The sequence below is a fragment of the Barbus barbus genome (genome assembly GCF_936440315.1).
Source record: "Barbus barbus genome assembly, chromosome: 6".
Lineage (NCBI taxonomy): Eukaryota > Metazoa > Chordata > Actinopteri > Cypriniformes > Cyprinidae > Barbus > Barbus barbus.
In genome coordinates, this window is record NC_136734.1 from 12,742,583 (window position 1) to 12,769,815 (window position 27,233).

Sequence of the window (27,233 nt, forward strand, 5' to 3'; positions counted from 1 at the left end):
GGTAGCCATTGACATCCATAGCATTGAGTCAAATCAATGGCTACCAGCGACTGTTTGGTTACCAACATTCTTCCATTTTTCAAATTTACACTAAAATGCAGTGAGATCTATATAGACCATTTACATTTTTTTTATTATTCATTAAATATTTTAATATCGGCCATCTCAGTCATGAAAATAATTATCAGGTTTTCTCATTTAAATATTAGTACGTCCATGCAAAGTCAGTTAAGTTGTGTCACTTCATATTAGGTGCTTTAAATACTATGTACATATTTGAAAATGTTTATACTTTTAAAGTAATATGTAGTTGCACTATTGTACATACTACTGAAAGCAGGGACCCATTTTAGGCCAATCAAGTCAAGTCAAGTCACCTTTATTTATATAACGCTTTTAACAATACAGATTGTGTGCAGTTTTACAGTATTAAAAACGAAAATAGTGTGTCAATAATACAAAAGGACAATAGTAAACACTCAATTTTCCTTTAAAGGCAGTTCTGTATCATGTGCCACAAGCCATATAATAGTGTATAATTAGAAGAGTACAATATATAGGCTTATTAACTTACTAGGGGGAGGACAAAAGTTTTTTTTGTTATCTTTTATTACTGACGTTGCTGAGGCTGTCTCAAATTAAAACTCCTAGATATTTTGGTGCAAGTTCATATATTTGAAGCCAATCACATTGTTAATTTTCCTATTCAAAATGTCATGACAAAAATTTTGCATATTATTGGACCTATGCAAGGCATGGTAATGTCAGCACATTTAAAAGTTTTGAAAATCAAACTGGATTTGCCACCATTGAAATGTTGGGTTCTGAGGTAAGACTTAGGTAAAACTGTTGTTTAATAAAATGCCTTCTCAATTTGTTAGCCAGGAAAGACCTAAAAAATAAAGTCAACTAAGTAATCCTGTTGCATTTCTCAATGCGGGAACATAAAGTCCTGTAACCTTCAGCCCGTTTAGTGACTGATGACATCAATGTCGTGCATCATATCACACCACAACATTTGCATAACCTCAAAAGTCTCTGAAACGGTACATGGAGTTCAACAGTCAACTGTCAAATTATAGAACTCTATAGAAAAGACCAGAAATTATCATAAAAACCAAAGACTTTTAGTTTCTAAAACATCATTTTATTTAACTAAAAAAAAAAAAAGAAAAAAAAAAAAAAGCCAATACAGATCTGAAGCATTTTAGAACTGGAACACACTGGTTAATCTCAATTTCAGCATTCTGGTAACAATGTCTGTAAACCAATGCTATACAATTTAGAGAAAAAACAAATACTGGATTCACAAAATACAAAAAATTCTGAGAACAGGGGCTGCAGAAAGAAGACTACCATGATAATGTGAAACACGGAAGTTTGTGGCCTTTAAGCGAGAGGTGAAAAGAGTACAACGCAGAAGGGGAGACAAGAAAGAAAAAAGCCCCAGATAAATTACCATGAAAGTTTGGGGTTTTTTCATTTACAGAGATTCAATTAAAACAAAAGTTAAGAATTAGAACATGTAAACTTCCTGATTCTCTGATTTTCGAAATCACAAGCAGTAAAAGTTTGAAACAAATTGGCCTGTGAAGTTGACATATTTACTTCAAACCACGTGCTAGTTTACTCCGTAAGAACGGGACTCAGAAAGAGAGCCCATCTTATCATTTGATAACTTTATGCTAACTCGGTGGGCAAATCATAATAGTATAGGACAATTGTGCGTATAGACGTGGCAGAAAAATGCAAGAATTACCATTCCTCTTGAAAATCTTTCATTAAAGACTTTCAAATACTTACAAAATTTAAAACGGTGAAATTCAGCAGTACTCTCTGCTTAAATACCTAACTGACTCATTTTAAGGCAATCAGGCCTGGTTAAAACAAGGAGTCAAACAAATTCAAAATATAGGAACAAAGTGACATGAAAAATAACATTAATTAATGGTGTCACATTGATGTTTATTTATGTGGAACATCAAATGCAAATTTGCGTTTGTCAAGTGTTTACTGCAATGCAGATGAGAGGGGAAGGCCTAACTTTGTAATAAACGTTTTTTGTTTTAGAGAATGTGGCGCAAACTAGAATGTTGGGTACTAGTCGAACTGAGTTGATCCATCTATGTAAACACTATTAAGGATTTTCTGATACAGAAAAAATACTATGTTGACAAGGAATGAGAGGGAGTTATGTCACCGAAATGAATTTTTTTTTTTTTTTTTTCATCATTCCAGAGGATCAAATCAATAAACTCTCGATTATGGGAAAGATATCACAAAATAAACCTCTATATTGGATTAGGAACCTGCAGTATTATGTTGTTGTGACATTAATCATTCAATTGGATTTATTTCAAACGTGATGTTTTATTCGTTTGTTTGCTCTAGTGAAAATGTTCAGATATATATCACCATTACTGTAGACAGAAGCAGCACTAATGTCCTCCAGGCTCTGCCCAAGAGAAAATCAGCTCCAAGTGAAAAAGACTAATAAAATACTCTTTAATTTTTACCAGCGGCTGATAAAGAAATATGTAATAAAGTTCTTTTCCCACACTTCTGTAAAACTGAAGCCACCCTTCTTTGCGCTTTGACACTTAAAATATCCTCTTAGATACATAAAAAAAGACTTTAAGCATTAAAAACAAGTTTATATTATGGGTAGCAACATGTAAAATAAAATCACAACTCTGCAGAGAAGATGGAAAATACAGAATTTGCATAGCAGATTAGAATACAACTGAGAAGGAACTGCGTTTTTGGTACAATATGGTTGTCACATAGCTTTTGATGCTATCTGTATGTACAGCGAGAAATCCGTTTCAGTTGCTTTCTTGCCAGTCCATAAAGCAGAAATAGATTTAGAGTCTGTCACTATAATGCTCACAAAAGAAATGCCAAGCATCTCGTTCGCTTCTTGTCGCGCTGCTCCTTTCAGGCGAGACGTGTCATATCAATGTTTGTGTAGGAGTCTCTTACAGGAAAACAAGTAGATACCGTTTCGAAAGTGCCATCTTGCTACATTTGATCAGCTGATTCCATGGTCTGTTCGTGAAAATTAAACATGTCGAACATCCCGATAGCTTTCAGATACTGTGAGTTTTGGTCGCATTCTCTCATACACACACACAAATGGGGACCTGCACCAAGCAGGTCGGGGGGTAGAAGAGGTAAAAAAAGATGCACTCTATAGAGGTTCAATCAATGTTCCACATTCCAGCAGCGGGTAAAGCTTTGAAATGAACAAGCACCATTTGGAAAAGGCCTCCGAATCCTCCATTTTGGGAGAGAGTTAAATCTTAGTTTCTGCTCAATAAAGAAAACTACATTCAGACTGGCAAAAGTCTCAGTGGCTGAAATGTTCGTTTTAGGTTTTGCTTTCTTGGCTTTCCGACATGGTCGTTTCAAGGCAAAAAGCAGCCCTCGGTAGCAGCCTTACTGGAGGCGTCTCCATTCGAGGGGAGGCCCTTTCTCAACTCCTGTGTTTATAATGAGTCCCAAGGGTGTGTTCACAAGTCCTCACCGCCTCTGGTGTGCGTAGACAGGGTAAGCTAACGTGACATTCAAAGAGTCATTGTGCTGAACCAGGGATGTATGCTGGTAGTGCAAGACCAGTTCTTTCAGAGAGCTGTAAAGGTTGTAGGGCTCAGCAAAGCCATATCCTGTGGGTGTTTTGTTGATGACGCAGTGCTTGACCTCACCATCCACACTGCGAGAAGATAAAGAGATGGTTTTAGTCATCAGTGCCTTTTGCAATTTCCCCATTTCAACATGCAACTGGTCTAGTAGTCAATGAATTGCACATCATGTCAAGAGATGTCTATGTAACAACCAACATGTGAACTGATGCAGTCCTACAAGCACAAAAAAGTAGTACATACACAACACTACAGGCGTAACATCCAGGTTTGCTGCTGTCCCTGACCAGGAATGTTCCGTCTCTCTTGCCCCGCAGCAGGGCCTCTGCCTGCATGCGGTTAATGTTACCCAGCTTCCAGGAGCGTTCGTCATGGTGTGGCAAATCCTCATCGTCATCCACCATTGAGTATTGACTAGTGCAGAAGCGGAGAGTTTGATTTAGTAACCAGGAAAACCTTTAAATGTCAAGTGGCTATAATGTGATTAGCAGAATACTCACTCATCCTGGTTGTCGTTTTTGATTCCCAACCATTCGTTGAGTTTCTTCTGTCGGACCCCTTTCTGTGTCAACCACCTGTGCAGCAAAAAAAAAAAAAAAAAAAGATTCATTTATTACATTGTGCTCCATATAGTCATTTCTGAATGAAAGATTGCGTCCTGTGTGTTAAATTTGATCTACTTACATGAGGTACTGATCCCTGGTCTTTCTGAGCTGGATGAGGTCAGGCTTAATGCTGTTCATCCGCTTGTCAATCTCTCTGTAGTCTGCCGCTTGCTTCTTCAGATCTTCCTCGAGACGCCGTTTGCTATCCACAATTTCACTGATGCGCGATTTTAACTTCTCATAGTTGACCATTATCCTGCATTGAAACATCACAGAGATGTTGCATTACACTTCTGAAATGTTCGCTAAAAGACTACTTAGGAAGTTCTCAGCTTCAGGACTCACCTTTGGATTTCCTTCTCATTGCCTTCTCTCCTGAACTTCTCAATATATTCTTTGCTGTACCGTTCTTGTGTCTGGCACTGCTCTTCAAAGATCTTTATGGTCTCATTAAAAGCTTCAATAGCAGTCCTTTTCATTTGTATTTCCTAGTGAGCAGACAAAAGCATGTCAGAATGTGAGCTTTCCCTGAAGATCTTTTCTTGAGCTCTTTACTGAAATACATAGTCAATCATCTACTATAAACACATTTAAGAGCACACCTGTGATGTTCTAGTGTATTCCTCATAGAGTCGGTCGTACTCTCTGTTCTTTTCTTGGTACTGCTGGTGGTATTCGTGCAACTTCTTCCCAACAGCTTCAATATTGTCCTCCTTTACCACCTGATCCTATAAATACAAAAAAATATAAATAATAATACATTCAATAAAATGTTCCCAAATGAAGTTCAAGTGGACACTATATTCCAGTGAAATGAGAGGATGGTTACCTGTTGGTGCTTGGACACAGGATACAGTAGCTTCACATCAAGTTTGGGGTTGTACTGGGCGAGAGACTCGTGCCGATAGTGGTTGATCAACTCAACCACAGAGTTGAAGGTCAGGGGGTCTGAAAAGCCGTATTTTCCATCACGATGGAAGATTTTGATCAGCTTGTTGTTACCTCCTTTCCTGTACGGCCAATAAAAAGTAGTATTTAGATCAATCCTTTGAGTCTAGGCAAGCACCCTCAATAAAAAAAAAAATGCATACATGCATGTGGGTTTTTACAAAGGAGAACATACCTCAGTGTCAGTGTGTAATCCCCATGCATTTTAGTGGAGGCATCTCGGACCAAAAATGTACCATCAGCAGTGTCCCTAAGCTTTTCGTTGACCTCCTCCCTGCAACAGAAAGAGTCAAACTTTTACAAGAAGAAACATTAATAAGAACAATAAAAAAAAAAATGCATGCTTATCTGGCCAAACATTAGGTTTGATGAGTACTTGCCTGGAGATGTCCCCCCAGTACCATTCAGCGTCTTGCAGAGCCATGTTGTTGTTCATACCGTTGTTAGTGACAGACGTTGGTTTGGGTGGCTTGGGAGGTAGTGCTGTAAAGAGAAAAAGAGAGAAACTGGTTGAGACCAGAACTGCTGATGAACCAGCAGCACTCAAGGTCATTTACACAGACAGCATGCGCAGGCATGCTCAAACCTATGTGTCAATATGAAACAACAATATTACTAAAGGATGCTTTAATCTGATGAGAAAGGAAAACCCCTAAAAAATCCTTTGCCATTTTCTATCAAGTAAGCGATGAATGTTTATTTCCCCAAATGTGACAGTCATGCTTTAAAAACATGCAACAGTTACTGCAGTTTTCTCATATTCTTGCCTCCTCTCCTTCCAGCGTTTTCCATTTCACTAAATGCAGCTGAGCACATGCCTCTCGAGCGCTCAGCGGGGAGTTGGATTCTATACTCAGTGAGAATGCATTTCATTGACCCTTCCAAAAAATCTTTTCATCACCATTTCTGGATCTGGACAGCATTATACCCCAATCACACATATAAGTCATGGAGATACAAGACAGGGATAAGGAGCTTTAATTTGGATTTGATAAAATCAGTTATTTGAAGCATCGCTTGACATTTACAACAAGTGTTTCAGAACAGAATTAGCACCGTTTTTAGAAGCAATGACATCTGACAGCATGCAGAGACCCAGTGATAGGCTTTTTAAAGCATTGCAATATGCACATTCATGCAAGAATCCTTAACCATTGAGAACATGTTGCTTTGCTGGATAGAGGCAGAGGTTGTATCTGATTGGCTGCTGGGCCGAGTGACGGGAAGCAACGGGGGCAGTGCAGTCTCCGTGGAGCATGAGGCAGAGCTGAAGCGGTGGGCTATTTTTATCTTCCAACTCCCCCCCCCACCTCATGCACACTCACTGTCTCTCCTTTGTTCACTTCAGTCACTATCGTCGCTAAGCATTTTCTGCCTAGTTCAATCACACAAAGTATCCAGATACACATACAAGAATCTATCAGGCAAATCACCCAATGCTCTGCAGTACTTGCAGCAGATGTATCCTCCATAAAAGACATACACACAATAATCTACGCAATGACTAATGTATGTTTCACCATAAAAACAAGTCAACAGCAAATATTAAAACTGTTTTGAGATGAACGAATGCATCCAAGACAACATACAGAGCTGTCACCCATCAAATCGAGCATGAAGAGTGACACATTTGTTATGTACAAACTTCAACAGTTACCTGGCGCATCTATTTCTATGTAAAACAGCAGGTCTGATCCAGCTCCTGATCCAGTGTCAAGTCTCAGGCTTTCTAAATCTGCCATGCTTAATGGTTTGTTGCATATCTGGTAGGATTCTCATACAGTTTTCTTGGCAAACCTCCACTGAATAGATACTATAAATCCAGGTTCTTCTTGCTCATTGCTTCGAGATCAATTTTCAAAAAGCCTTGGAGAGTGGGGTCAGTGAAAACCATTACATCACTTACCACAGCCAATGGTGCAGCGGGACTGTTGCTGGCCACTCCTGCCTCATCACCTGCCTGTATTTCTTCCAAGTCCTGAGTGCAGTGATGTCATTGCAACAGTGCTTTGTCCATTCAAAAGAAGTCGGCAATGAAAAACGTTGCAAAGAAAGATGTATCTGCTCCGAAGTATGTGATCCAGCAATTTCCTTTATCTATGCGGAAACATAAGCGTTGTCTAAGCCGTTTCAATGCTGCCAAACGCAGGGAGGTAAAATCATCGACAAGGTACACTGCAGCACAGCATCTTTCGAATGAGGAAAGGAACTGAAGCCTCACACGGTCTTTCTCTGTCACCCCCTCCCTTCCTGTATCTATGATGCAGCTTTGCTAAGCCCTGCCTCTCTCTGAGCAGAAGCGATCAGTACAGCCCCTCTGCTGGTAGGCAGACAAAAGCAGAGCCCTGATCGCTGCTGCAGCGGCACGTAGGCAGTCCCTACGTCAAAGACAAGGCCGGGTCAGGAGGTAGGCACGGCTCACAAATAACTTCTTATAATCCTCAAATGCGACTCACGGAGGACCGTAGGAGGGGAGAGATCAGTCATTTGAGCTTGAGAAGGTACCTGAAATAGTCGCAGTTCTAAGTAGGGTTAAAAACGGTTCCAGGAACGTGGGCTATTGTCATGCTCAGCACTCTAATGACAGGTCAGAGAGGCACTTCAGTTGGCGCGCATAACAGATATGCAGTAGGTCAAGTGTAACTGACTGCTTCTGGATATAGCAGCATATAAAAAAACTCCTGAAAACTTTAGTTTTTAAATGTAAGTTGACTGCGTTTTAAATACATTTTATACCCTAAAATTTATTTGGAGGCAATGAATAATGCAACGCGTTCACCTCATGTTCAGACATGCCAGTGTCAGTCAAACAGGTTAACCCACTTTTCGTAGCAGGTTGCACTTCTGCTAGTCTTGGTACACACGAGCACTAGCCAATCGCACAGTGGAGAAGCATGGATATTCAAGTCTTTGAAAGAGCTAGAACAGGACACAAAATAGGACATCTGAGAAGAGCCACTATCATGCTCTCTGAAAAACCGGGTAACTTCCCAAAGCAATCAAATGCTGCTTTGATTTGATGCACTTCTAAAAGGACCCAATCATTACACCAAACTTCCTGAGACACCAAAACCCCACACTTACATTGCAAGTTGTGCATGTTCAGCAGAATTCAAGCAGCCTTTTGTTCAGCAAGTTCGGCCGGTAAGCATTTCTTCTGATTAAATCCAAGAGACAGTCCTTTTGAGAAAAATATTCCCCACTTGACAGGCACAGGAGTCTAAAACTCACTGTAGCAGTCTGAAGAAATTCAGCAAAATCCAAGTTGATAAAGAGAAGTTGAGTGCGACAGGTTGAAACCGTAGAGCCCGACGAACTAAAGCAGGTCTGAGAGGGGTGGAGAATGACGCCTGCTCCGGGACGGCTAGGTTAATGATTGCTGGGGTCGCACTGCTGCTAACCAACTCTCTCTCTCTCTCTCTCTCTCTGCTCATTCACTCCGTCTGGCTCCAAGGGTTCAGTCTCATGATTAACTTGCTCAGGTTCAAATATTTGCTGAGCTGTGCACCCTTATGTTTTGGGAGGGGAATGTGGCACAGGCAGGAGGGGGCCAGGGGGTGGAGTAAAGTCCTCGGAAGTGAACGTTTGCAAGTGTGTGTGAATGCACGCAAGACAGAACAGCCGCCGTTGCAAGGGAACAAGAGAGCTCTGTGGAGCAGATCACACTTCAATCCAACCCAATCCAAGTGGGCCTTTTGCCACCAGCTTAAAATAGCCACCCAGTAACTAGGAACATGCGCACACGCACCCTTGCACTCAAATTAACACACACATCTGCAGTTACCCACCGCCACAAGTGCAGGAATCATGTATGAGCAGGTTGGTAAGGCAACAAGTAGCAGTTAAAGGTGGCACTTGTGTGATTCGTGTTTGTGTAAAAGCTTGCACATAAGGTACAGGAAGTATTCAAGCTGCCAGAGCAGAAAGGAGGCAAGTGTACTTTTGAGTCTGGGCTCGCCCAACCCAGCCTCCTGCAGGTGCAAATTACTGACAGCTGAGCTCGCTCCATGCCAGGGCAAGGTATAAATAGGCCCTAACAGGTAATAAAACATTTAAACAGTCACACAGCCAGACTTGGGGCCCCTGGCAACCTGAGAGAGATAGACGGATAAAGACAGGGAGGGAAACTTTACTGCTGCTATAAAAGCCCAACTAGACAACTGCTCTGTCTCTGTGTTCTGTCCCATCTCTAAATGAACCTAACCCACAAAAGCAAGGGACTGGAACACAGATTTTTCAACAGAGCACTCCCATTCATTAAACATTCACATCAAAGTGCTACACTGCAGCCAAGACCACATACTGCTGAAGTGAAGGGGCACAGTTACTTCATATAAGAATTAAGAACATCAATGGTGTTGTCTTTTTGCTGCATAAAACAAATCAGAACTGGACATCTCCCTTTTTTACAATTTTTTTTTTGGAGCAGTGTTTGCTTTTGATCTGACGTACAAGGTGTGAACATCAGCTGGATCTGTGGGCTAGCTCATGCAGTAAACCCTGTTGCTAGTCCCTTCACAAAATTTTTCACCTGACCTATCTTCTTCCCAATGTTACCTACCCTCCATCTACTCTAATACATTATAAAAAAGGTGCATGTGTGAGACACTGAGCCATGGTATTCAATGTTTGGACAACACTGGTTTGAATATAGCTCGTCATTGCTATCCTATTCCCCCACCATTGTCTCTTGTACTGTCAAATATTTTTCTATCAGTAAAAAGCAGCATGACTATACTATATACAATGCCATAGAGCAGTGTTTCTCAACCTTTTTGACTTCAACACTGCATTCAAATATGATGTCAAGTTTAAAGTTTTACATATTTATTTTTAATTTCTTAATATAGATACATTTCAATAAAGTAATTTAAAATAACTTATTGTTTGAGAACCATCGCTTTGTAATTTGTGGTTTGTACTCAATATTATAGTATATTTACCTGGAGCCGCCTGACTGTCACTCCATTCGCTGGTCACCAGGACTTCAATTATCCGGATGTGTGCCTCCGGGCTGGGCTCACAGCTGAGAAGGGAAATGAAACATCAGGGTTTTCGCTATATGGCAACAATGTGATTCATCAGCATATGTGCGAGGGTGTACCTGGTGGGCTGTTGTCTGAAGAGTGCCGGGCTGAAGATCTCAGCAAGGGCACGAGCACTAAGTAGGTTGGCCGCTGAGGCCTGGCAAACACGGGAGAAGTGGCGCAGCAAGCTCTGCAGGGTCAGCCAGTACTGCGGAGGAAGTGCAGAGGAGCTGGCCACCAGCCGCAAGTGATGTGCGCATTCGTCTGTACCCTGCACTTCTGAAGAGACCGAGAGATAGAAGAGTGCATTTAAAAAAAGAAGAAAAAAAAAGTGCTCTCACACCCACTTTAATACACTTGTGTGTCGTCAGAACACATCCCTTGACCTTTGTATCAAGGGCTATGTATTTATAGTGAGCTAAACATACCAATAATCAGCGAGGACATATGCAAAAAAAATAAAAATAAAAATGCAGCCATGTGGAAAATTGTGCTCAGTGCGCAGTGTGCAACTAACCGCACAAGATCTTAAGTGAGACAATGACAGAGTGAGTAAGGTACTCTGAGAGGTGATTGGTTAACAGCGCTGATGTCGCGATAAGTTTTCAGGTTTGCTTTAGGTCTATTAACCACAGATATCCTGTTTCCAGCCACGTGACTGTACACTACCAAAAAGAGAACTGAAAAAAATGAATAAAAAATAACACTGTGTTCTCTTTCAAACTGGATACATGCTAGTTTACACCTCTGAAAGTTTGTTCTGCACACGGACAGAATGTTCAGGGAGGGCAGATAAAGTTAACATCCTCAAGCTAAACACCTGGAATACTTCTCACTGCTGAATTGTCTGGGGTTTGTAGACACAAAATCAGAAAAGTGTTGGAACATGTGTACTCATAAAAGCACACGCTGTGATGATACAACCACACGATTTTGCTAGATGTATCTACACTGATGCTTTCAGAAGTTCATGGGAGTGTGCAAAACTTTCTTCTTTTATGAGGACTCCTTCTGTTACTTTATTACCATTGTAGGAGGCTCACCATCTGGCTAACACACATCAGAACAATAGCACCACCCTGTGGCTCTAATAATGAATTGATATTAATGAAAAATGCTCTGATTATTCCATACATCCTTTGATTTTAAGGCTTTTAAGTTTAATTTGATGGACCACAGGAGTTCACATCAGAGAGACAGACCATATAATGAATCAGACCACTAACGAACAGGAGATATCGGAACGCTGAACATGACAGTTGAAAGGAAGTCCTACATTTCAAATGAAATAACTGAAAGCCCTTATTATAAAATGTACATTAGCATAACCAACCTGATCAAAATTCTGAATACATATGTTAGCCTGATTTTAGCTAAAGATGCTAATTTTAAGATATTGTTACTGAAATTTCATTGGTGACTTGATACGTTACCAAAATCTGATCTGGTAACATAGGAGCTGTACTTGCATAGCTAGAACATAGCGTAGGAATGTTACTATGCTGACCAATGAATGAACCGATTTAAAAAGGACTTAAGCAACAGCAATTCATAGCAGTTTAAACATTAGCTTAGTGGCAAACTGAGAATTTGCAACTCATCCCACTGTAAATCCAATGATTCACATAGTTGTATTAATATAGATTATCATTATATCACAGAAACCCCCAAAGAATTGTAGGGCTGTTAATCTATTGCTGATATGCTGTAATCCTATGAAAACCCACCTTGAGCGATGCGTATCATCTCGCTGTAGACCACAGAGGGGACGACAGGTTGAGGTAGATCTTGAAGATACCTCCTCAGACCATCGCACAACATCTGAAGGTCCATCTGCTCAAGATCCACCGAGGGAGGGTCTATTTCAAAGGACACAAACATCAGTGAGTTAGCACCAAGCAAGCATTACATTTTTTTCAATCTATCGATTTTCACCTTATAAAATTTCTATTTGTAGCATGTTGAAAATATGAGTGGTGCTCAATGTAACAATGCTAGCTTGTTCTGGGTGGTTACCAGGACATAGATGTGGTTTCTAAAAGTATTCGGAGTAGCTGTATGTGGTTGCTAGGGTGTCCTGGGTCAAAATCCATTGCCAAGTCTATGTGACCCTATCTGGTATTCAGATATGTTCAGAGTGCCTTCAGTGTAAGTCTATGGAATTATACCCGTTTAAACATTTGCTGGTGAAAATTGTAAATCTGATTTAGACAACTGACAGAACACCTTTTCTCAAGAAGCCACATGTCTGTAGCACTAATTTTGCGAGAAGAGTTATATAAATTTTATTACTTCAGGTCGAGGTTTTTGAGAAAGGAGCTATAGTAGTATCCAAAGGCTGTTTCACGTTCAGCGTGAACAGAAAGCATGTGTTGCATCGCACCAGTTTAAGACAACTAACAGTAGCAACACCTAATGGAATGCATCACTTACCACTATCAAAGCACTGTCTGACATCCAGCCCTCCTCCAGCAGTGAAGTTTCTGTAGAGCGTAGGGTTGTCTAGACCTGTACAGAGTTTATATGCGAGTTAATACATGTAGAAAATGCAAAAATTACAGTGTGCACATTGACATGACAAAGAAATATGCGTGATGGATTCTATTCACCTTTCCTCTCGATGGCTTCAAGGAGCTTGAGCAGCATGGGCGGTGCTACCTCTGGAGGTGCAAACTGCTCCGTCAGGTCCACCAGAACACTCAAGCCTAGAGGAGAGAAAGTTGAACGCTCACATCAAAAAGCCGCCAGGTACCTTTGAACAAGTACTAGCTTTTCATTAAGCACCAAACGCCATCATTTCAAAGCCTCTAAGGAAAACAAGAATTTTACACCATGACCCACTCCAGAGACGCTTAGATCAATAATGGTCCTCATGTATTTATGTGGTGCAGCAAGAAGCACATTTGGACAGCACATCTAAGCGTGGCCGGGGGGTTTAGGGCCGGTGCTGACCGGTAGGATATGATTAAGTGTGCAGTGAAGGTGGACGAGAAGGCTAAAGCAAACAGACCGCAATATGCAGCCGCTGGTGTAGGGTGGAGGGTTACTGAGGTCTACAAGTCCAGGTGTGGGCATGAAAGGGCTGCGGGTCTGGCTTGAGCTTTATTTGGATTCACTGCACAGCATTTTAAAAGGCTAGGATTTCTAAAAGACTTGACTGTTAGCAGCGTCCGAGATCCAAACAAAGTAGATTATGAATGGATTCCTTTACTGCAAGAGGAAATGGGGGTTTAAGCCATATAGAAAAGTCTTGTTTAGTCCCAAGGCTCTGGGACTTTTTTTTTGCTAGCCTGGGAGATAAGCAAGGAAAGTTGTAGATATCACACCACTTCTCTTGAACTTCACTTTGAAAGACATCTGGAGTCCATTATTGCCAAGGCAAAATCAAGCATAAGCAGAGTTAGTCATTTTCTGAGAACTGCTGAACTCAAGGCAGGGAGAGCGAATGACAGATTCCTCATATAGAAATTTGGAGTGTAGTGTCACTTTGGTACACCGCGCTGAGTGGTAACCTTGTGCCCAGACGGACACCTTATCCAGCCCACTGCTTCTTAGAATCCAGATTCAAAGTGCTAGGCTAATTTTACCTTAGCTCGAAATGTTCTGGTCAAAGGTGACAAATATGGTCTTTGAATTTTAGATCTCTACATTTCCTACGCATGTTTGGTGAAATAGCTAATATCACTATGTTGTTGTGAGATTGAAACTGGTTCAATGAATAACCCTATGGTGGTCTGGAATCTGAAAATAAAAAAAATGTCATAACACACCCCATTTCAGGGAGAACTGTATACTCCAAGAGACTTGTTTATTTACATGTGTTGGATGGGCATTTCCACGGAGACGCGAGACTGAGAGGGGAGGGGGGATTGAGTTGCTTCTAAGTAACTTAGAGTGACCTGATAGCACTGGCCTTCTACACAGCTAGATTGAATGACATTCAGGATTGATGATAGTAGAATAGTCCAAATGTTTTGGTTCAAGGTTCCACTATGTCCCCGGGACACCTTCTTGGAGTAACTACAGAGGAACTAGACTTTGGCTCTTAGGTTTTGACCATGCAAAACACATTGCAATGGGTGGTTGCTCACACATCCAAGTCAAAAGAGCCCATCTCAATGTTTTCAGCCTGGGTCTGTTCTTCAGTGTAATTCAATGGAATTTTTTTTTTTGGCTATTTATTGTTCATTGAAAACTAAGTCCAGGGCTCGCAAAATCGCTAGCCCTACGTGCTACCTTAAATACAGGGCTCCAACGCAATGTTCCCTTTAAGCTGAGCGCGCTTCCACCAAGGCCGCTCAAAAGAAATAATGTGCCTCGCACACACAAAAATGAGTTGGGAAGCCATTTGATTGAATGCCGCCAGTAAAAGGGAACGAATAGCAATGCTCGGGCAAACCACTATAGAGCTGATGTCACGACAGAGTTAGAATCGGTGAATGCGGTTTACAGGTTTCATAGAAAGAGAACGATGTGCACCAAATGAGTCGCTGTAGAAGCTGAATACTTCAATGGTTGCGGTGCGCTCAACACGAGAGACAACGCAAACGCAATGACGTGAAATAAAACGTCCTCATGTATTAAAGAAGAGTGGCTTGATTAAGTGCTGGAAATAGCGGAGGATGGGCAAAGAACGGTAACAAAACTCTGAGACATACAGTCACACACAAGTGTATTGTACAAACTGTACTTCATAACGATGTTTAGACGGCTATAGAAGAATTCATATGTTCATGTTTTTTATATTTAACTTACAGATCTCAGCTTAAGTTTTGCTTCAGTTTCTATTCTATCAGTTTAAATAGTTTGTTTTGATAATATATTACGTTAGGCCTATATTATAGACTCAAAAACAAGATCAGTTATTTATCAGGTTTTTGACTTTGAGTCTCTTGCTCATCAAGGCTGTATTCATTTCAAAAATACAGAAAAACAGTGATATAGTGGAATATTATTGCAATTTCTTATATTGGTTTCCTATTTTAATACCTATACTTTAAAATAGCATTTATTCCTGTGATCAAAGCTGAATTTTCAGCATCATTACTTCAGTCTTCAGTGTCCCATGATCCTTCAGAAATCATTATAATATACTGATTTATTATCAGTGTTGAAACTGTTGTGCTGCTTAATATTTTTTTGGAACCCGTGTTACTTTTTTCTTTGATTCTTTGATTAAGAAAAAGTTTAAAAGAACAGCATTTATTCAAAATAGAAATATTTTCTAACAATAGAAGTCTTTACTATCACTTTTATCCATTTAACACATCCTTGCTGAATAAAGCTTATTTAACTTTCTTTAAACTTTTTTTAAAATATCTTTAAAAAAGAAAAAAAAAAATTCTGACCCCAAAATTTTGAATAGTTTATATTGTAACAAAATCTCTATTTTGACTAAACACTGTTCTTTTTAACTTTTTAAAAATATCACAGGTCCCAAAAAATACAGTATAACAAAAAAGCAAAAAAAAAAGCAGTACAACCGTTTCCAACATTGATTAAAAATCTGCATATTAGAATGATTTCTAAAGGATCACGTGACACTAAAAATACTGCTTTGCTTCACAGGAATGCATTACATTTTAAAGTATATTAAAATAGAAAACATTTATTTTAAATTGCAATAATATTTCACAATATTTTGTGAAATAATATTCAGTATCTTTTTATCAAATAGATACAGCCTTGATGAGCATAAGAAACGTCTTTAAAAAAAACTTTATTGATCCAAACTTTTGAACTGCAGTGTATTGTACAGTAAAAATGTTTTCTCAGGTAACCTAAAATGTACTTCATTTAGTTACATCAAGGGTCAAATCAAATATAAATAGCACATTAAAAGTTATAAGTTACAAAGTTCAAATTGCCTTAAATAGATTAAGAATTCTGCAGATACCTTGTAAATAGTCAAATAAAACTCTTTCCTTTATTCGTTGATATTTGTGTATTGAAAATGTTTTTGATTGACATTTATGGTCTTTATTTTATTTGGGCTAGTTAAATTAATTTTCGGGCTACCAAAATCTGAAGAGTACCTGCCCGAAGGGCTACCAGGGATTTAGAAATTTTGCGAGCCCTGAAGTCTGAACACTCTCCAAAACAAGCTACATGACGTGTTACATGCCAAGTATAAGCAAGCGTCACTAAGAACTGGGCAGTCCAGCAAGATTAGATGCACTGCGCCGTGAACTCACGCAATATTATTCTCACGCCAAGCTCGTCAACCCACTGCGAGTAGCAATAGTGGGAACTTAGTGAGTGTTTCTGTGAACAATGCTCTAGAAAGATCCACATGAAAACATCCTCTGTTTTTAACTACTTGGCTTAATTTGTCCAAGCTGTGCAGTTGAGATCACACAATCAACCGGGCAATGGAAACAATTAAAGATGCATTTACGGTGAAGTCCAAGTGCTGTAAGACCTTACGGGCAAAGGGTAAACATTAGCAACATTTGTGAGTGAAAAACAGCTTAAAATGCCTCTAGTTCTTTGCAAGCAAATTATACAAACAGAAAACAGGCAGAAAGCAGCCCAGTTCAGATTCAGACAGCCAATCAAAGTGGGCTGCAGATTCTGGTTGCCGTAGCAACTCTTGGAAGAGGGAGTAAGTCTGAACATGCCTAGTGTCGGCGGTCCTGTTGTTTCTATGCCATGGGATGCAAGGAAAGGGATCCCAGGTTAAGAAGGGTAAAGCAGCTGCCTGGGCTTGTAGAACAAACTCAGCACATCTGAACCACAGACTAAAATCAGAGAAAGCGCACATGGTGCTACAGACAGTTTCCTCAGCAGCTAATTTTAGGCATCTACTTGTGTACCTAGTGTTTCCATTACTGACTAGTTCTTCTTCGAAATGTCATTCTAGCAAACCACTAAATGATCATCACATTTCCCCCAGGCATCAATAAGGGATGTTTAAGTGCCTTAACCTGCTTTTGAGGAACCAAGTTGTCAAGGTGTAGCAGTCCCCTTTATTTATATAGCGCTTTATACAATACAGATTGTGTCAAAGCAGTTTTACAATATTAAACAGGAAAATAGTGTGTCGATAATGCAAGAGGACAACAGTAAACACTCAATTTTTCAGTTAAAGTCAGTGCATCATTGAATTCAGTGATGTCAACGTTTAGTTCAAAGAGTATCTGTGCAATCAAGTTGACAATATTGCCAGAAATTAAGGGGCGTGTCTACTCATAATGCTGAGGAGAGAGCGCTCAGTGCACATGACGGACATTAGCCTAGCCAAGTGACGACAAAGATCATGGCGGATAAAAACCAAAAGAGGAAAATGTCTGCGGAACAAAAGAAGGCTTACACCGTGTCTACACCGGACGAGACAAAGCAACCGTTGAAAATCATTTAAAATTTGTGTCAATGACATAAATAGAACGCGGCAGCAGTTTACTGTCGTGGCATGGCATCCAGTGTAGACAGTGTTACGATAAGGCAAGAAGGACCCGTGTAAAAATCGGATCAGCTTTCCAGCACTGGAGAGAACTCAAGGAGCGGGAAGGCCTGCGAAACCCACGTTTGCTTTGTTTTTTCTCGATAGGCGAGTATTGGTTTTGCTTTGTTTCACAGAACTAATCGTTGCCATACGTATGTGTGGGGCGGAGCTATCAAAATAGGGGCGAGACCCTTTTGGGGTTTGGGCTTGTTTGTTTTGGTGATTTCAAATGTCTGGGTACCAGAATCACTTAACCCACCTTTTAGAGTATAACAGCTCAAATCAACAGAAGAAAGGGGTTTTCAAACAACCCACTTCTCAACAGAAAGACTTCAGGCAAAAAGGCACTTGTGCTGATGTTTTGAAACATCTACTGTAATAGCAATGTGAGATATTACAGTGATGAAACATTCAATGTAAAAGCAGTGTGTGAAAACGCCTCTGATAGCACATCAAACGATCACAGCACACAAGACACATCGAAGGCTACCAATTCAGGGTTATGCGGAAAAATAATGCTGAGACATTAGAGCTGTTTTAATGTTTTCAAACTTCATGCCCTGAAAACTGCACAAATGTATTGTGATCTTACATGAAGATAACAGGCTCTTTGTTTTTTCCAGCTGCTTTAAGAGCTTGTAACAATCTCAGACCCCTGGAGTGAAAATCCTTTTATTTCTTTTAATGAGTTTAGTTTTTGTAGTTTAGTTTGCATGCAGGGTTTAGCCATTCAGTGCTCGTTCACTGATGGCAAATCAATATCAGTCAACACTCCTGCTGGAAATAATGAAATCAATTACAGATCTAAGATCAGACTTTGCTATAAATGTATAATTTGGAACAGTTCTATAAAATATTGCGAGGTCCAATTCACAAATCTTTTTTTTATTTCATAAATTAATAAATACAGTAAGGGAGAACTTTGAAACAAAATCACAATCAAGTCACATGACATAAGATATACATTTTTCCTTAAAGATGCTTGTAAATTGTAACCTTGATCTTTGCTGAAACAAAAAGGGTGTTAAACACCCATTAAAAACCTGTATGTAAAAAAAGTATTTTTTAAACAAACAATCCAAAGGAACACAATTCTGCTACATAGGTTTGGAAAAAGGCTCTGCTGTGTTCTCTCCCACCACTGGTGTTTAGTTTGTATTATATACAAACACTTCCATGTCTCTTCACATAACCAACACGCACGCCAGCGATAAATGGGGGATGGGATAGCACCAAAACTCAGTTATCCCTCTGTGCATATGCTTTTTTCAGCTGCTTTTGCTCCACCTCTTGCAATGTGTTTCTAATCCGCTGAGCAGAGATGCTTGTCCTTCAGTAAGAAGATTTGCCAATTCAGCCCTGTGTCTCTGGAGGCGATCATTAATGAAGACCACATGTACACACTCTCACGCACATCCCAATAAACACCAGCTTTCCCCACGGTACCACCTCCATTGCAACAAGCCTCTACTGAAGTCCAGTCCTTTCAGTTTGACAAGTTTCTTTTCCAGGTTTTGTATGTTACTGCTGGTAACCTTATACAATTTCAATACACTTTTGACCCAGAGGCTCCAACACAGGGCTCGCAAAATATCAAAATTCCTGGTAGCCCTTCGGGCAGGTACTCTTCAGATTTTGGTAGCCTAAAAATGTATTTAACTAGCCCAAATAAAATAAAGACCATAAATGTCAAAAACATTTTCAATACACAAATATCAACGAATAAAGGAAAGAGTTTTATTTGACTATTTACAAGGTATCTGCAGAATCCTAAATCTACTTAAGGCAATTTGAAAAATTATTTCTTATACCATTTAACGTATTTAAAAACTCTTCAATTTATTTGTATCAAATTTAAGGACCCGTGGGAGCAATGTGACGGGACGTCAGGCTAGCGATTTTGCGAGCCCTGCGAACAGATATGACCTCTTGTGACCGTTATGCAACGCAGCACTTTATCCTACAGAAAGAGCCACAGAGAGTTTTTTTGCTTAATCTGGCATCAGAGAACAAGTTGATTTGAAACATAGTGGATGTGTAATGGCCATTCCATACCCTGTCAAACGCAGTCAACTGGACCAGCACAAGCTTTCCTTTTGCAAGAGCACTTTTCCGCTGCCTACTGTACAGCACTTAGAGACGATTGTACTGATTCGTCATGATGCTAAATGTGGCGACCAGGAACAAGCTGTTCAAGCTAAGCCACAGGAACGTGCACCATTACGCCCACAGCCACAAACCAGTCCTGCCCCGGTTACAACCACCATGATCTAATGAGAGCCATTACTCTGCATAGGAAAGATGCCTTTAGCAGGGAAATAAACTTGCAGGATGCACCTCACAAAGTTGTTTGATAAAATGTCCTGTGCAGCATTCTAGACAAAGTTGTTGACTTTGAAGATGATATTTAAATTTGTAATTTTTAAAAATACATTGTAACTTTATACTTTTGAAGACTATATTACTATAATGCTAAATATGGACAATAAAGAATAGTATAATAATTTACCTATCTATCTATCATTGTGTTTTATGCAACCTAAAAATATATTTAAAAGCATCTAATCTAAACAAATACATTAATGTATTATTTTTTATACCATTTACATATTCTTTTTAGGTACCTTTTCATATATATTGGTTTACTGCTTGGTTAGGGGGAAGTACACATTCTTTACAAAACCCAGCAACAATTCTCCCTCAAAGAGCTGCTCCATGCAGCAGATGTTCAATCACGAACTGAAGAGGCCCCAAAAAGGAGAGCATCACATTATCTCAAACACCAGCAATGCCTTCCCCCAACTAGCTCAAACTTTCAGTTAACTGCCACAGCTCTCCCTGGCAGTTTTCACATGTACTTTCTCACAGTCTGTGTGTGTTTCGTATTTGTGATGTCCTGCATTCTTTAAATAAATGCTCATTAGCTGCACAACAACAACAACAAGAGACCTGTAAATAAGATTGAGATCAAATTAAAAGAACAAATAAGGAGATAATCTCTCAGCACAGCATCGCCTTTGCAAACTCGCCAAATCTCCAATGACTGCCATATCTCATGAAGCACAGGAATGTGGGTCCTTGCATGGACTTGTATATACTAACCAGTTTTAGTCCAACCATGCACAAAGTTTGATTACATCTACTTTAATGAGCCATGGAAATAGAGAATCCTGAACTCCAGAATACCAGAACAAAGAACATTTAGTGGCCTTACTGAACGTTTTATTTGTAAAGCATGCTTTACATAATCTTTTGTTTTTATTGTTTTAACTTGATGAATCTTAAACATAACGATTGTGATGGGACACTCAAACATTCAGATGGAATATTAAATTAGTTAAATTAATTACATTTAATAATGTAAACCACGTAACAGCTTTAAGCACAGCAAGCTAACTAAAGCACTGCTAAAAATTGTCAACGCTATAAGAAAACTCTTATCAAAATCACTAATCAGTTTTTGGATGACTAGTCCACACTTTTGTAACCACTGCAGCTAATTTGTTTAGCCATTTCCTCATATTTATTATTGAATTATATATTGGCCATTGAAAAACATTCTTGCTGCTATACTAGTTGATATTAAACAGAAGTTGTAATCGTCTTCCTTATTGTGAGGCATATCTGAGTGAAATGGCTTCTTGAATGAGAAAAAAATAAGTAGGGCAGATTTAATTTGGTCCTTCAAGAATTGATTTGATCATTTGATTGTTGTCGTTTGCTATTTCTGCGATCTCATGTGAGTGACAGGTTGTCCCACCTTCGCACCATATGTTATCAGAAAAAAGGTGTCGTTGCAAGAGGGAGGGGAGGTTACTTTGAATTTTATTACAAGGGCATATATGAATACCTTAAAAAATAATGATGTGCATGGATGAATAATTTATAATAATTACTGCAATATTTCATTAATAAAAATGTTTACCAGCTCAGCCCCATCATTCTCCATACAATAAAACAGAACACTTGTGGATAAAGAGGAACTCTAATTTTCATAGAACAGAAGAAGTTAAAGCCATAAGAGAGCTCATTCCCTGTTCGGAGTCACGCACAGCAAAAAATAAAAAACAAAAAAAACAATCAACGTCCAACTTGGAACCAAAGTGAAGGAAAAACTGAGCAATACTTTTTGTGGACCCAGAATGCAGTTGAAAGCTTTAGCAAGAATGGGTTAACAAATAAAAACAAGAATTGTGCAAAAAGCTGGGCTGGGCACATACGGATCCTCTCACTCCAGAGGCCCACAGAAAGGAGCGTGTTATAGTGTTATAAAAAAGCCTGGGAGCCGGAACGGACTGGAATTCCACATCTGCTGTTCTCTAAAGCGAGCCCCAGCAGCTCAAAAAGAGAGAGAGGGAGAGAGAATGCAAGAGGCCCCAAGATGAACACTCCCCCTTAATCCCCTCTGTCAGGTCAGACTCCAGAATAATAATCCAAAAATTCAAAGAGGAAGATGGAGAAATGAGAGAGCAAGAGAGGAGAGAGAATGAGAAAAATCTGGAAGACCATTCATTATCAGCTAATAAATCTGAAACACAGCGAGGCAATGAGAAGTGAAACCTGGGTGCCTTAAATACACAATACATTCATAATAGGGTACTGAGATCACACTGATCTCAGTACTGCTATTTAACAGTACGGATGGTACACAGCATAGAGAGAAGGAGGGAAAAAAACCCTGAAATCTATGGTAAACTTTACCGTACCATCATGGTAACAGTAAAATAATGAAACTTAACAAAAGTGGGCTGTCAAGCAAAGAATTCTTGGAATGTCACTTTACGGGTTTTCCACTGTAAATTATGAGACTTGTATATGTTTTTGAGGACTAAGATGACTTGTACGACTTTTGGACCTGAAAAGAACATTTAACAGTTTCTGGGAGTCAAGATGTAATGGTTCCTATCACACACTGACTCAGTCTAGGCTATTATATTGCTGTCTTTGTGACATTTTCCCATTAGTACCATGTTCATGTTGTGGAAACCACAATTTCTATTTGTCTATTTTTTAGTTTTAAAGAAAAAGGAGAAAACACTTTTTCTAAATAAACTCAGCTGGCTCTGGAGTTTCACCAGAAATAACATTTGTCAAAATGAGATATACATCAAGCATCAATATTGTGAATCATTTTCTGGCATTTCACTTCTCTCTGCTGTGATTTTTTTATGTAACAGTAATGCAAATAGACTGACTAAGGGAAATTCAAGAAGAAAAAAAAATGCATAAGTTAGTCATTTCAAATGAGGAAGAAAAACCAGAGATTTTCTTGTAAGACTATAATCATCTACCTAAAAGTGTCCAGTGTAAAACAGCCACAACTTTCTGTTCTTTAAATTATCACTGCCAAGTCAAAAGTGCTTAGGCTTGGAATTTAGCTGGAATTTTATGTAGTTTTAGTGGTGGTGTGGGGGACCAGGGTTTGAGTCCTGTTTCTACTGTGTGAGAAGCATAATGCCAAAAGCTCTGGCCATAATCCAGATCTGCTTATGGTTTACATTCCGCAAAACTCCGTTCTCTATATCTCCCTTTCCGTTAACATGGACACAAATCGGAATAGTAATTCAGAACAGAAAGAGGCTATAGTGTCACTTCAGCCACAGTCATGCTGCTTAAGCAATCTTGATCTCCAGGAAAACTTAGGTGGGTTTAGTCAAACAAAAATAGCTCTCGTCAAAAAAAAAAAAAAAAAAAGGTGCTCATGTTTTTATGCATCAAACCACATAGGACAAGGAAGTAGCAAACAAGTTTGCCACTGCTTTTCAACAGCAATGATTCTGAGTGGCATATCTCACTTATGATCTATGTTCCATAACCTGATAACCTGAAAAACACATCTAACTTAGTTGTCACCATGACAACCGAGGCAAACAAGGACAAAAAAAAAAAAAAAAAACTGGCTGTGTATGGGAAACTGGGTTAAATTTAACACACTTTGTTTAAAACGTAAATACTTTCTCTACCATTCGCATTGCCAAAAAGAAGAGCAAACATACTGACTGTTGAGAATCCTTTCCACACAAACTAAACTCAAACAAATTAAATGGAAACTTGTCAATTGGATTTGGTCCCCCAAAAGTTCAAGCATGAAAGCGCCAAAATTTACAGATTAAGAGATCTGGTTGATATGTTAAAGGAGCCATAGAGGGCTCTAAATGCTCATACTGTGGCTGTGTGAAAGATGCAGCCACGCCAGACAATTACAAACTACTGTGTGCAGGCCTTCATCCAGATCTGGGCTTCCTGCCATGTTTGCAATTACGAATCATAGCCCAGTGCAAACCTAAAACAGCCTTAAATATTTAGGGGACATTTGTGTGCTGCAGCTATAAATCTAATCTCTTGATGAAATGGTGGTGTAAAATCTGGTCACTAGTTACGAAAATGGAAAAAGTGGCGAGTGCGTATTTTGACAGAGGCACGTGGGTTTGGCATCAGCATGAATGGATGTAGTTAAGAGGAAAGAGAATTCGTTAAAACTATGCACCCTGAGATCCAACGAAACCGAGCTAAAATGGTTGACGACAATTTTTATACTGTAAATAAAAGACGACCTGCTTTGGGACCACTGGTTAAGGTCAACTCTGGTGACCAAATATTAATCTAAAGGTTAACTATAGACAGCTTCTGTGGAATTAGGCAACTATCTAAACAGCAGCTCAAAATGGTAGACAGGTAGATGGTTTGAGACATAAATATATTGAATTCACAAGCTCATTCAGATCATAGTGCACCAAGTTGCGGTGCTTATGCAGCCAATGCAGGATTGAGCCCAGTTAGCAAGACTCGATGTGGTTAAAAATAATGCTGAAAATAACATTCATGAAAAAAGGAAAAAAAAAAAAAAAGGCTCACTCACTTTGCTCAGAGTCCGAGTCTGGCCTTGCAGGCCCTGGGGCCACTGGTAGAGGCCTTGGGGGTCTTGGTTTGGGAGTTGGAGGAGAAATCTTTTTCTTGCCGATGAACTCCACATACGTACCAGGAAAGTCCCCTTTTTCTTGAGTGGTTTCATTAAAGCCAGGAAGCCATCCGATTTCATCTGGTCTCTCCTCCATCCCCTCAGTGTAACCAACTGTGAGTAGTGCACCTTTATTGACCGTAAGAATGTCCCCTACATGCAGGTCAATATCCTCTTCCCTCTCTTTCTTATAGTCATACATTGCTCTGTACTGATATCCTTCTGCACTCATTTTGATGGCGTCGTCTCAAACTTTTGGTGTCATAAAAATGATAATGATCGCTTACAAAGGTTCTTTGAACCAATATTTGGATGAGAGGCAAGAGTCAAAAAAAGTTGTTTTTTCTTCTCCCTAAGACTTTAAGTCTTTATTAACATCATCTACATTGTAGTCTCTAAGGATGAGTGGATTATGTAAAACTAATAGTCCAATGATTGGGTGCACCTTCAAGGTGCTTTATACACACTCTTCCCATCTGTGTGAGGCCTTATCCTGTGAATCTCACAGAGTAACTCGAACCTGAAACACAGAAGAGAAGCCATTTTACACACGCCACACAAAACAAGCACATCAACTACACACAGACTCAACTTCCATGGGGAAAACACTGTAAATGTACTTATTGTACATTATATGCTCAAACAAAAACAATCCCACAAATAATAACAAAAATTAAGTATGCAGCCGTTTATTTTCTGTAGTAGCTTAATAGTATAAACAATGGGTTATAAATATGCTGCAGCTTTATTGTAAATACTTACGTTTTTCACAAAATTTTAGCTACATTTGATATTATTAGTATTTTGAAAAGATGAACGGAATGCTTATTTTTCTTTTTCCGTCATGAAACAAACTTCTTTCAAAATTGTAAACACCATATGCCTAAAAACAACTGATTGAGAAAGCATCAAAAGGAAAACACTATACACAAATACAGATACACACTTTTTTGGACAAGTGCAAATAAAGGAACAAATGGCGCAAAAGAAACTCCAAAGAGTCGCAATGCTGACCGTGCAAAATTTTCTCATGTAAAGATATAGGTTTCATGTAAGAGATTACGATTAATAATCGTAAACAATTTAGCCAAGCATAAACTAACCCAGTGTGAATTACTTAACTAAAATGACAATTAAAGTGCAACTTTGTAGTATTAAAGTGCACTACTATGACTGAAAACCACAGTCAAATCAGATTCAAATCACTCTCCATGGAAGCAATAAACTCGAACCGACTGTAACCTCATGACCTGTGGCGTTCATAGGAGACGCTTGTATTTATAGATTTATATTAATCTTGCGTGGTCGGGGTTAGCATATTTGCTAACGTTAGCCTTAAATAATATAACAGATTATTACTAGAGCGAAATGCATCAACGTATACGCAAAATAACTTTAGAATGATTATATCTTCAGTTACGACGCTAAAACGCCACGGTTGCGGTAGAAAATAAATCTCCGGAGTCAACGTGAAGTAAGCGCGTATAGATCCTGTAGTGCTAATAGGATGCAGTTGGGACACGCTGTACTGGAACAATCGACACAGTAAAGCGATCCTATTAAACCTCCCGTAATCTCAACATTACAATAATTTACATACCAATCCTACATACGTTGCATATTTCATAAAACAAGCATACGTACCGGGGAATGGTGAAAATCGAGAGCAGCTGAAGTATATCTGTGAACTTTAGTAAGTTGTAAGGGGCCCCTTCATGAAAACCAGGGCCGAGAAAATCTCCTTCGCTTCCCGTAACTCCAGTTTACGCAGCTCTCCAACAAAACCCACTCACCACAACCGCTATAAAACACAGCTCATACGACGCGTCTTCGGGGAAGTAACATCTAGAGGTAAGATAAATTTCAACACGCTTATTGAATGTGTGCTTTTTTTTTTTTTTTTTTTTTAAATACTTGAACTTAATGATTGAGCTCGCTTCCCGACAGTAAAGCCGACTCCGCCCGAATCACCGCTCACTGAATCCTCTCAATGGCAGGAACACCAGAACACAAGCCACGCCTTCTGGGTTGCGTCAGCGACAGCCCCCCTCTCATGCCCCGCCTCTCTAGTTAATATGTATGTTCTCACAATACTACGGCTGGACACGGCTGGTTGCGCCCGCGCCAGTCGATCATTGTGGGGTTACATAACTTCCACATGTGAGGTGTTTCTACAGCAAGATTTTAGCCCCGATAGCTATTAGAAAATAAACAATAGCTGTTATCCTAATCATAGCAATTGTAATATACGGCCTAGTTAATGTGGCTCTTCTTACAAAAGTTACTAGATTGGTCCACAAAATATAAATCAATGATGTATCAGATGTCACAGTATTTTTATACTGCGGTACTGAATAACAAAATTGTGAAATTATGTTGAAAGAAATAACCCAAGCACTTTTTTTTTTTTTTTTTTTTTTGTAAAAGTGGAACAAGTTCCTTTAACTACAAAATAATTTAGCAATAATGTGTTTGATTGCCAATTGATGTCAAATGTAAAATCTGGGTTGTAAAATAAAACCAGGTGAGAACAACTTGGTTATCCAGCATGGTGCCAAAAATACAAGTAAAATTATTTGGTATGGTATTTTATGTTCTTGATATAAATAA

General features: G+C 39.3%; 1 protein-coding gene and 1 long non-coding RNA gene across 8 annotated transcripts in view; one reads left to right on the forward strand and one right to left on the reverse strand.

Annotated features, from left to right (window-relative positions):
* The window catches only part of LOC306870868, a 1,223,475-nt gene that overhangs the window by 407,845 nt on the left and 788,397 nt on the right, over positions 1–27,233 (forward strand). The gene's annotated exons all lie outside the window — the stretch shown is intronic.
* On the reverse strand, positions 370–26,639 carry LOC306870856 (phosphatidylinositol 3-kinase regulatory subunit alpha). 6 transcript variants are annotated; one of them, XM_079418316.1, is made up of 16 exons: positions 26,268–26,639; positions 24,525–25,143; positions 12,831–12,926; positions 12,655–12,729; positions 11,949–12,080; positions 10,299–10,500; positions 10,138–10,220; positions 5,575–5,677; positions 5,370–5,468; positions 5,076–5,256; positions 4,849–4,974; positions 4,592–4,734; positions 4,326–4,502; positions 4,142–4,216; positions 3,885–4,055; positions 370–3,712 (listed from the first exon to the last, which is right to left on the reverse strand). In XM_079418316.1, exons 2-16 carry the CDS (start codon positions 24,853–24,855, stop codon positions 3,523–3,525), a joined length of 2,184 nt encoding a protein of 727 aa, XP_079274442.1. In that variant the 5' UTR covers positions 24,856–25,143; positions 26,268–26,639; the 3' UTR covers positions 370–3,522. The 6 variants fall into 6 exon arrangements, with proteins under 6 accessions (XP_079274442.1, XP_079274443.1, XP_079274445.1 ...); XM_079418317.1 differs by having other exon boundaries at positions 5,370–5,464; positions 5,571–5,677; positions 26,268–26,612; XM_079418319.1 differs by lacking the exons at positions 10,138–10,220; positions 10,299–10,500; positions 11,949–12,080; ... (2 more) ...; positions 24,525–25,143; positions 26,268–26,639 and adding an exon at positions 8,279–8,691.